This window comes from Monodelphis domestica, chromosome 4, assembly GCF_027887165.1.
Source record: "Monodelphis domestica isolate mMonDom1 chromosome 4, mMonDom1.pri, whole genome shotgun sequence".
Taxonomy (NCBI): domain Eukaryota; kingdom Metazoa; phylum Chordata; class Mammalia; order Didelphimorphia; family Didelphidae; genus Monodelphis; species Monodelphis domestica.
This window is the reverse complement of record NC_077230.1, coordinates 264,698,072-264,710,112: the sequence shown is the minus strand read 5'-3', so window position 1 is coordinate 264,710,112 and position 12,041 is coordinate 264,698,072. Positions and strand designations below refer to the sequence as shown.

Below are 12,041 nucleotides of genomic sequence, written 5' to 3'. Positions count from 1 at the left end.
GTCCATCTGGTCCTGAAGAGTAGAATTTGACTGAACAATGACAAAAGCAGCATATGCCAGATGAATTAAAAGGGCCAAGAGACTTCTCATTTCATGACTTTCATTATTGAGAAGAAAGGAACACTTGGAGTGCACTCTGAGGTAGCAGCTTGGTGCCCTGGCCTGGGAGAAACTGAGTTAGAATCCTTTCTTCTGATGATTACAGCTGGTATGATCTCAAGCAAGTCAATTAGTTTCTTTGTGTCTCATTTTCATCAACCCTAAAATTAGGGGGTTAAACCAGATGACATCTGAAGTTTCTTCCAGTGCTAGATGACTCTTTGCACCTAGGAAATACTTCATAGTGCTGTTTGCCTTTTCAGGATCTTGGAGTGAAACCAGTTAGCTGTGGGAGAGAAGATCAGAAAAGAGCATCAGGTTATTTGGGAATCTTATTTCTTCTGACCCCCTCTGGGGTTGTCTAGAGTGCAGAAAAGATAATTGTCTACCTGGGTGAGAGTTTCCTTGTTGGGAGAAAGATGAGGCTCATTGTTACTGAACTACAAATGAGTAAGAAGAAAGAGCCCAGTTTAGGGTGACATTGCCTAAAGGCTTCTGAGCCTGTAACAAAGAAAATAACAACAGTTGAACTGCCACAGGAAGGAAGGTTTCACTGTTTCAGAAGCAAGCCAAAAAAAGAAAAAAAAATCACGATCCAAGAGAGAAAAGCCAAATATTCTTTTTAACAAAAGACAGGCAGGTTTTACAGAGAGAGGAGGAACTTTTTTGGGTGGGGTGGGGTGGAGGGGAATGAAGTAAAATTGTTAGGTGAGGCAGAAATGGGCAGTCTTTACCCTATAACATTCCCCACCCCATCCTTTATAAATTGCAAAATAAACTGTTAATTATCTCCTACAATTCCCAAGCTACTAAGTATTCCATTGGAGGAAGAAAAAGGAAATTGGTGAGGACAGAAAGAGATATTCTAGAAAAAGCCCTATAGTCAGAGAGCCTGGTTTCAAATTCTGATTTTACTGATTTTTTTCCCCATTTGACCTTCTCAAAATCAATTAATTTGCCTGGACCTCAGTTTCCTTATCTGTAAAATGAACACTTTGCACTAAGATGATCTCTAAGCTGCTCCTTTATATCAATTCCCAACATGTTTTCTCTTTGCTTTTTGTATGTTTTTCCCTTTAAGCTATATGAGACACAGACCCTGAATTTAGAACAGTGTTGGTGAACCTTTTAGAGGTCACATGCTCAAACTGTGTCCTCAAACCACCTGTGAGCCTCCCTGCAGGTGAGGGGAGGAAGTGCTTGCATTGGGCTGCTGGGCAGAGGGACAGGGCATGTGAAAAATGCCCTTGGATGCTATGGAGAGGGGGAACCCCATTCAGGCAGCTGGAGGCACTTGTGCCATGTGTTCACCAACACAGGTAGAGGGTTTAGCTAAAGTAGGCATATAGGAGGCAGAGCCAAGATGGCAGCTTAGTAGCAGCGAAAGTTGGAACCACTCAGAAAATCCTTCTAAAGTGGGCAGAAGCATGATAACATAGTAACAGTCTTGAATCTGTAGTCAGAAGATCTTGTGTTCCATTCTCAGTTTAATTTCTTCACAATAATTATACTCTCATTCCTGGAGTTTTCCTGAGGACCAAATGAAATTATACAAAGAGGGCTATATAAAAGGAAGCTATTAATGTATGTAAATACAGATGGGTGTGGGTGTGGGTGTTTTAATGTAGACTTAGAGACTGTGAATGGTGCTTTGCTGAATTTAACAACCCTTTGTGAAGAGGGAATTTTAACTAGGGTTGGTCTATTTCTGAACATTCACTCTTCTGGACCTCAAAGCCTTAAGAAGGACTGGTTGAATGGTAGCTTTGGTGTTTCTGTATGGACATTTCAAACCCTTCTCAATCTGGGACCAGCCTCTCCTTTTAGACCGATTTTACACTATTCCCCATTATGGACTCCATGTTCCAAAGTGGACTCCTTGCTGTTCTCTGTACATGAAATTCTATCTCCAGCCTCTTTGCACAGGCTGGTCCCTCCCTCATACCTGGAATGCTCTCCCTTCTTACTTTTATCATTTGAAGTCCCAGGCTCCCTCCCAGGCTCAGCTCAAGAGCCACCTCTTACACAAGGGCTCTGCTAAGTTCCCCCGGTTGTCACTTTTCTTTCTCCCTGCAATTTGTTTCTATTTACTTAGTATATATATATATATATATATATATTTTGGCTTTTTATTTTTAAACTGAGTACATGTTGTGATGCCCCCAATAAAATGGAAGCTCTTTAATACTGGGTGAATAGATGATATAGTTTAATGATTAATATTAATCTAATTAGTTAATTGTATTGATTAAAATGATATTTACTGTTCATTTTATTAAGGAAAATGCCATTACTGAAGATAGCATTTGCTTTGCTGCTACACCCTTAGAGTCTCTGTGCCTTTCCATAGGATTTGCAGCTAAAAAACTTTCTATGCATGTAGTCTCTCTCTATTAGAATGTGATTTCTTTGAAAATGAGGATTATCTTGTTTTTCTGTTTCTATCCCTAGTAGTTAGCAGAGTGCTTTGCACATAGTAAGCATTTAATAAAGGGTTTCATTCATTCATTCACTGTGGACAAGGGTGAAATGGAAAGCAATGGTCCTGCGTTGAGACCTGGGCTAAAGTCCTAGTTCCAATAGTTACTGGCTGAGTGAGCATGGACAAGTTACTTTAATTGACTAGGTTTTAGTTTTCTCATCTGTAAAATGGGGTTGACTATATCACTATATGACTATGGTAAAAAACCTTTGTAAAGTTTTTAATCATTGTGTTAATAGAAATTATTATTAAATCATCAAGGAGACAATAGATAGGTAGGGGCTGAACTAGATAACTTCGAAGGTTCTAACTCTGAAATCCAGTTATTCTGTTTGTTAAATGATGGATGGCCATGCTAGGCATTGTGGAGAAGTCAGAAGAAGTAAAATGCATGTTCATTGCCTCTAGGGAGCTTCCACTCTAGTTAGAAAGGTAAGACTTTGGGCAAACTTGTGTTGTGCAGGCTAGGGAGGTGTAAGATCTCCGAGACAGACAATTCTTGGGTAGCCAGGCCAGGATTAGGTTCAGGGTTCAAATTCCTAGAGTTTGGGACTAGACCTTGGCCTGTGCTAAATGCTTTACAGCCACTTCTGTGAGTTTGTGATGGGGTTCCATGAAACAGATCTTGTTTTAAAAACAAGGGGCTGTCAGTGGATGTGATTTCTTTATCCCATCTTCAGGGGTGGCACAATAGAGGCTGAATTTGTAGTCAGAGGACCAAGGTTTGAATCTTGTTTGCTGTTTTCTTCTATGGAAAAAGGATTGGCCTTGGAATTGGAGTCTGGGTTCAAATCGTGCCTTCCTGTTTGATCTTGGACAAATGTCTTAATGACTCAGGAAGGTTCAGGGAATATCAAAGTCCAGGACAAGGAAAACTTAGAACTCACGGAAAGACAGTAAAGCAAACCAGCTTTATTTAGGAAAGATACTCATAAGGGCAGTCAGAGAAGAATGATGGTGGACAGTCTGCTGGGGGCCTTGTGGGGAATGAGGCACCCCATCCCTTCAGATTAGTAAAGTCTAATGGTTTTTTTTAGGTTCTTATTTGGGTCTAGCACGACCAGGTATTTGGAGAGGGGAAAGGGGAGTCTGGGGTTCAGTTCGGTATTGATTTATGTTAGTGTATAAAGGGAAGAATCCCTGGGAATTGGAGGCTAGGTGATATTTAGATATTTGGGCCATTACTTCTGATCTTATTCTTACAGGGTCACACTGCTTCCTTTTTGGGGTCTTTGAGCTTCCCTGGGACTTCTTCACTTAGCAGACTGGAGAGGCTGCCACATTCTTCACAGCAAAACATTTAACCTCTCTGGGCCTAAATTTCCTCTTCTGTATAAAATGAGGGGTTGGGGTTGAACTCGATGGCTTCTGAGGTCCTTACCTTCACTATGTCAAGTCAACAAGCATTTATGAAGGGCCTACTATGATAAACAGCCCATGATGTCACTTCAGCTCTTGAAGCCTCTCTTTGCTCATATAGAGAATGAGGTCAGAGTTGATGACTTCCAAGATTCCTTTCCCTTCTAAATCTATGATCCTTTGAACTCCCTCTTTTTGCCTTCCAGTGATTTGGTGCTATTGCTGCTGTTCATTTTGGTTTATTCCCAGGTTCAGTTCACATCTGACTCTGATCCAATTTGGAGCAGTGAATTACAGTAGAGCCAGATGGGGAATTTAGTCTTTAGTAAACATGCAAATTGTTTTTTTTCTCTCCCTTCCATGTACACATAACTTGAAAGCTATCCAAAGGTCAATAGGGAATGCATTGAGGAGATGCATAGACTATTACCAATGACTGTTTATACTTGAATAGACACGATCCAGGACACAGCACACAGCAGAGGTGTTGAGCATGCTGCCCTCTGCCCCAACACTCCTAGGCATGGCCCTAATTAGATTAAAATATTATTGGGAAATATTTAACAAAATAAATAAAAATATAATAAAATGTAGAGGATGTCCAACAACATGGAAATGGGTTTGAAGCAAGGACACATGTGAATCGTGCGTTGGCTAGGGGAGGGGTGCTGGGAGGAGGGGAGGATAAGAAAAGGATCTTTGTTTCCAAGGAATATTGTTTGTAAATAACCAAATAAAATAATGTTTAAATTGGGAAAAAAAAAGAAAAAATGTAGAGGATGTTAGATATGGTTTTATAGGTCCATTTGTGGGCCCGCAGGAATCCTTATATAATCCTTTGGTGGCTCCCATTTCTATTTGGGTTTGACACTATTGCTCTCTAAGAACTGGAAAGAGGTGGGTGGATCATTTAGGAAGAGCTAGGGATAGCAGATGGACAACTAAGCTGATATCTCTGACATATTAAAAGAAGTAGAAGGCTTCTGGTGTGTCGGATAGATCCTTTATGGAAGATATATAGAAAGATATGGACAAGCTTCAGATTCTCACAGACATCTTTAACTCAGCAGGTCTAGAACTAGACACATCTTTCCCCCTAAGCCCTTTTTTCTTTATGACTTTCCTATGATGTGAGAATTCCAACATCTTCCTAGTCACCAGGGTGATCTCACCTTCAACTCTTTCTCTTCTCCCATAGACAGTCTTTTGCTTGATTATTTTACCTTCATAACATCTCCCATAGATGCTATATTCTCTCCTCTGTCACTGCCACCACCGTGGTACAGCCTCTCATCTTCTCACTCCTGGACTATTTCAGTTAGCCTGCTAGTGGGTCGGCTGACCTTAAGCCTCTCTCCAATCCAGTTCAGCCACCACTCAGTTGTCACAGATCTGGGCATGTCACCCAACATACACTCATACCCATTCTCTCTCTCTATCTCTGTCCCTCTCTTTCTTCTCTCTATGTCTCTTCTCTCTCTCTGTCTCTGTCTCTCTTGTCTGTTTCTTGTCTCTGTCTCTCTCTCTCTCTTCTCTCTGTGTCTCTCTTCTCTCTCTCTGTCTCTGTCTCTCTTGTTTGTTTCTTGTCTCTGTCTCTGTCTCTTCTCTCTCTCTCTCTCTCTCTCTCTCTCTCTCTCTCTCTCCTTCCCTCCTTCCCTCTCTCTCTCTCTCCCTCTCTCCCTCTCTCTCTGTCTCTCTCTCTCTCCCTCTCTCCCTCTCTCTCTGTCTCTCCTCTCTCTCTCTCTCTCTCTCTCTCTCTCTCTCTCTCTCTCTCTCTGTCTCTCTCTCTCTCTCTCTCCCTCTCTCCCTCTCTCTCTGTCTCTCCTCTCTCTCTCTCTCTCTCTCTCTCTCTCTCTCTCTCTCTCTCTCTCTCTCTCTCTAACTCCAGTGGCTTCCTATCACTTCTAATAGATTCAAATATTAAATCCTCTGGCATTCAAAGTCCTTGAAAATCTGGCACCTTTACCTTCCCTTCTTTCCTATGTGATATAGTAAGTAACATCAGATCCCTCACTGTTTTCTGCATATGACCTTCAATCTCCTTTTAGAATTACAATTCTCTGGAGACTGACTATTACTGATAATGATTTATTAAATGTTAAAGGAGAGTTAAAGAGAGAAAAAGCACATAATCACAGGGTGAATCTCCTAGCTAACCTAGGCTTGTCACGGAGCCCATGTCTCCATTCACTAACAAGGAGACCACTTGTTGCCCTGCCAGAAAAGAAAAAGAGAGCAAATTTCCCTGATACTGATCCATAACTTATAACTGCCCCCACCCACTATCCAACCAACCTTCCCCTCCCCCCCCAAATGACATCACGTTTTCTGTGTCTCCCTGGTTGGACCGACTTGACCTCAGTGTGGGTCAGAGGCCAGGAGTCATGTGGGACAAGAGGCTAAGGTCTCTCAGGACACCAGGGAGTCATGAGGTGTGTCCTTTTACAGATTAGCCTCAGGCTGTGTTCTTAACTCAATCAAAGGGTAGGAAAGGAGACTGAGAAGGATCTTCAAAACTTTACTTTTCAAAAGGAAAGAGGTGTACAGATTCCTGTTAAAGTCACACACTCCCAACTCCCAGAATCTTTACTGGCCTGGAATTCTTTCTCTCCTGGTGTTTGCCTCCTGATTTCTTTCAAGTCCCAGCTAAAATTCCGCCTTCTACTGGGAGCTTTCTCCAATTTCCTCTCTAAGACTGGTGACTTCCCTTTGTTCATTATCATCAGTTTATCTCATGTATATCTTGTTTGTGCCTTAAAGGAAGGGAGAGATTCTAGGAGTCTTAGGTTAGGGAGAATATTCCAGGCACATAAATGGAATGATGTGGGACAACAGGAACACTAAGTGATTGTTAACATTCATATATGTGTTTCTGTTGACTCTGGATTTCATCCTATGAGTGAGTAAATGGTTTTTTAGTCCTTGGCATGATGGATATTGCTCTGCATTAAGACCTGGAAAACCAGGCTTTTATAGCTGATGGACTCCTTTGTGAGTTTGGAAAAGTCGTTTAACCTTTGGGGACCTCAGCTTCCTCATCTGTAAAACGAAAGGTTTTGATCCTTTCCAGTTACAACTTAAGATTCCACAATTCCAAGCAGTGCTCCCCAATACTAATTGATTTTCATCAGACTTGTCAGAGAGGCAGAGGTGGACTTTGGCTCTTTCCCATTTGCTTTTTAATACTCTCTGTCCCAGCTCATAACAAGCCTTTCTTAGTAGACCCTAGATATGCCCTTGTGAGAGGATTTGTCCAGATTTTGCCCATCACACTTCCTAGACAGTACTTTATATCTTGGATTTGATTCTTTGTCTTCTACTCATGGGAAGAGTATCTGTACTCAGATTGTGTTTAATGAAGAACATGTTAATGGCTTAGAGAATTTTCTAATAGCTTCCAATGGCCTTTGCAACATTTATAATGCCCAATTATTCTAATTTTCTAATAAATAATATTATAATATATATTCTAATAATTCTAATGGGTAATAATTCTAAGGGCTGATGCCATCACCCCAACCAATAAATTCATAGCAGTGGAGTTGCACGTACAAATGACAGGGGTACAGTATTTCTGGTACTCCTCACGGTGACTTTTGTAGATAACATTTGCCTGTTTGTGAAATTGACCCTGCTCCCAAACATGGCACTGGAAAACTCCCAGTGTATCTAGAAGACCACTGAGTTATAAACATTTGGATTTTCCTTAAACCTCTGTCTAGAGCTCACTCCTTACTGTTGAGGACTGTCATGATACATTGGGTATGTGGCTGTGTAGATCTCTCCTGATACCCACGGCACTGCTGCATCTCTCTCTCACCTGATTTTCCTCCTTCCTTTTCCTTCTCTCAAAAGCCTGAATCAAAAGCTGGGTTAAAATTTGCCCCCATATCTGAGCATTCCTTGGGTTCTAAAATCAAGTTATAGAACATTAGCGATGGAAGGAGCCTTATGGACTATTGAGCTGAAACACTGGTCTCCCCAGACCCCCATTTTACAGATAGGAAAACTGAGAGCTGAGAGGAATTGAACCTTTTAAGATCCTTTTTTTCATCAGACCCCCTCCTACCAGGTGTCCCCAGTAAACTTATAATGAAAAAGATTCTGAAGCATAGTTAATTCTGTGGAGAGTTGGACAGAGAAACTGAGGCCACTAATCTGGATATAAATCTCCCTGGCTTGGGTGGCGGGGCGAATATTGACTTAGTTTTAAAATGTAATATCACCCAGGTTTGATTGTGTTTTTACTTATTTTTGTTAACTATTTCCCAGTTACATTTTAATCTGGTATTACTCCCTCTAGAGAGTCGTAATGTGTGACTTGTATTCAAAACACAGTTTGGCCATTCATCAGACGTGCCTTAACTTATCAGAATCCTAGGCAGCTCCAACTCCTTAAGGCACAAATAGCAGAGCTATTGCCATTCTTCACTGGCAGAGGGAGTTTCCTTAAGCTCTTTAATCTGCTGAAAGCAAAGACACACACACACACAGATTGGACTTTATTCATATAAATATCTCAGCTCTCAAACTCTCACCCTCATTTCCCAGAGTGTAGATACACTTGTGTAGATGTATGTTTAATCAGTTGAAAAACTTGTTTAGTGAATGCCCAGTAAGTTCTAGGCACTGTACCTAGATAAAATGGAAACAGTTCTTGCCCACGGGTAGCTCATGTTCTATCAGGGGAGACAGCTTGTCTGGGCAGCGTGCTAGGAATATACACATAGAAACAAAACCATGCCCGTCCACAAGAAGCTTACATTTTATTACTTATTATTATTATGTATACATAGAATATACATATTATTACTACTCAATATTATTCCAGTGCTAATGAGAAAGATACTTTTCCTTAGTCAAGGAATTTTCTATTTGGCAAGAATTTTCACCGTGAGACGTGCAGTGAGATTCTATTTCCCCAGAGGAGATCGTATTATCTTGGGGGTGGGATGTGTGTGTGGAAAGTGAATGTTGGATTGTAGGTTCTGCCAGAGAAAGGATCCGAGAATGGAGCCCGCCCTGTCCTGCAGAATTCTCCTGCGGACTCTCTGCTTGTGTTTTATCTGTGTTTTTGTAGCGGCGTTTCATGTCTAGTGATTGCAGGCTTGAGGAAAATGTCACATTTAATTGGAACAGGAAACGCACCCCAGTTTGTGTGTGAAGCAGATAAACCAGAGCTGAAAGGCCAGAGTTTGGCCGGGGGCCATGACCCTGGCTACACACAGCCACATGAAACTCCAAAGACTTTTGTGCCCAGTTTGAATGCGAGGCTGAGTGCCTGACTCCATCCCGTGCTGGGATGTTCTCATGCTAGCACACGGTCCGTCGAAACTATGGCTCCTTTCTGCTTCCTTCCCTTGTTCTGAGAGGCAGCCACTATTTCCCTTTTAAAAAAAAAAGGATACTCCCCCTTTCCTCTTGTTCCTAGTCCTTTCTCTCCAACCCCCTTTCCCCCCCAAATGTCCCATTCTGTGCCCTGTGACTTTCTTGGGTCATTCAGGAGAGGACTGGATTCTTGTTTTGCCCTTTCAGCTGCATGGTAGGAAAGCCTCTGCTTCAGCTTCCTGTGGTTTGGGGAATGTAATTTGGGTTCCCATGGGCCATTTTCGTGGGTGGCTGACCTTGTGATGATTTTGCATAGTAACTCTGGAATTTTATGAATCAAAAAATAACAGTCAGAAAAACTTCTACTACAACTTGAATTGTTTTGGAGGAGTGATTCAAGGACTGCTCTTGTGAGTCATGGCAGGAAGGACAGCAGAATGGATTGTCATTAACATCCCATTTTCCTTGTATCCAGGTTCCCTGCCTGTGTGTTGCAGTCCAAGCAGCCCAGCCCAGATACTAGAAGACACAAGTTATCTTTTCTCAGACCTTCAGGTATTTTCTGGGAGGCATGAAGTTTCTCCGTTGACAGTTGAGGCTGGCAGTCTCACTAGAGAAAAAGCTGGTAAGCCTCTTTTTCTTGGTGCTGTGTCAGAAAAACTAAGTCTTATTGTCTTTCACATTTCTGACTTTTTAACATGAGGTAATTTCTTCAGGTGTACTCTCTGACTCCTTTTCCTTTCCCCCATTATACATTTAGGAACTAACATATTGGAACCTTGTTTTCCTTTCTCTTAAAAAGTGCCCCATTTTTACTCATATGCTTTGGTAGTCAGGTCTGTTTTACTATAATTCCTGGATTTCAGTTTAGGAAAGTAGGAACTTGGGTTTTTCTACTTTCTATTTCTCTTAACTCTTCATCCCATATTTTTGCTCTCCTTTCTCTCCCTCTCTCTCTCCATTCTCCCATTTCTCCTTTTCTTTTCTTCTAATTACTGGGAGGCTTTTTTTTTTTTAACAGAAATTGCCTAAGTATTTCAAGTTTAAAACTTTAGTTTCATAAGAAAAGCCTCTATTGTCTTAAATACTGTCTGTCCCAGTGTGTTTGCTATTCCTGTCATCTCACCGAAATTACTTGAGGATATTTAACGTCATCTCAGGGAGGTAGGCTTTTGTCTTGGGGTAACCCAGTTCATCAATAAACTCCTTATAAACACCTACTTATATGCCTTAAGTATTCTGAAATTTCCATTATACCAGAGCTGAGAGAATTCCACTAGCCTCTTTTTTTTTCATAAACCCATTTAGGGAAAGACTACAATTCTCTGAAAAAAGCTCTAGATATTTGTTTAAATCCCAGCTCTACTAGCTTATTCTTCATGTGACCTTTGGCACGTCCTTTGGGACTCAGTTTCCTTGAATGTGAAATCAGGGTTTTGGACTAGATGAACTCTAATTCCCATTTCTAGGTCTGTATCAATGATTCCTTTACCGCAAATCTGAACAAATCAACTCTTTTTAGCATCAATCTTTTTCTTAAAGAAGTTATATCTTCAATGAAGCATTCCCAGAAATGATGTTATGAGATATGTTTGTTACCTTCTCTTGTTCCTTAATTTTTGCCTTGTGGTTAAAGAATCCTGATCCCTGCCCCACTCTCAGCTGTCAGTGTTCTCCCCTTATCCCCCAAACTATCTCTTATTTGTTTATTTACTTATTTATTTTTGTATACACTTCTATTTTCTATTTTCTTCCCCTAGAGCAGGGATTATTCACCTTTTTTGTGTTTCTTGGACTCTTTTGACAATCTGGTGAAATCTATGGATCTCTTCTCATAAATACATAAAAGAAAATATATAGGATTACAAAGGAATCTAATTATATTAAAGTGACATTATAAATTTTTTTAAAAGTTTATGGACTCCAGAATAAGAATCTCTGCCCTCATAAAATAAAGGCTTCTTGATGATAGAATCTTGGGTAATATTTATCTTTGTATCCCCAGTACTTGATATGTGCCCAGTGCTTATTAAGTACCCATTAATGAATTTTTTCTCTAGTTTTATTTGCATTTTAAATCCCTTGAAGAATCACAGCTCTATTCCCCTGAGGTTCCTAGTGGAATACCTTGGACCTAGTAGTTAGTCAATATTTGGTTAACTCTAGAGTTTTCTCCTGCTGACAATACTTTAGAATTTCTGTGACTTGAAGTCTGAATGTGGTTTATTTACAGAAGAATATACAGATTAGGAAATTGCTATTTTTTTCCTTAAACACCTACATATGTAATAGGTAGTATCATTCTTATTTTCATTATAACTATTACCACTGTCACTTATTATCACTGTCACATCATTGGTTGAAGGTATCCACTTAATAGCTAATTTGGCAATAATATCACCTCTAATAGTTTCAAGACAGACTTTTTTTTTTTTGGTTCAAATTTTCTGTGCATAGAAACTTACACCCCTTACATGCCATGCTGGAGAATGAGTGCTGGATAGTTAGTTACTCTCCCTTCTGTTCTGACAAATTTCTTGCTTTCCTACACTCAGAGTGAATAATTGAAAGTGCAGAGGAAGAAATAATCTTCTTTAAATATATTATATTGCTTCATTAATCTGGCATTACTAGGGAATAAAATGTGTCATTATTGAGTTTTCTTATAATAAATACCCAAAGACTAACTTTTTTTGCCAGTATTCCTTTTGACTTTCCCCTTACTTTATTATTATTTTTAAAACTATTACCTTCTGTCTTAGATTCAGTATCA

The 12,041-nt window shown here is 40.3% G+C and overlaps 1 protein-coding gene across 11 annotated transcripts in view; it reads left to right on the top strand.

Annotated features, from left to right (window-relative positions):
• The window catches only part of AMOTL1 (angiomotin like 1), a 275,805-nt gene that overhangs the window by 144,502 nt on the left and 119,262 nt on the right, over window positions 1-12,041 (top strand). For 9 of the 11 annotated variants that reach the window (XM_056794476.1, XM_016433903.2, XM_056794483.1 and 6 more), the window contains one exon: window positions 9,744-9,893. The exons of the other annotated variants lie outside the window; for them this stretch is intronic. In XM_056794476.1, coding sequence (XP_056650454.1) covers window positions 9,744-9,893 — 150 coding nt within the window. The remainder of the gene's footprint in view (window positions 1-9,743; window positions 9,894-12,041) is intronic. 11 annotated transcript variants of the gene reach the window in all.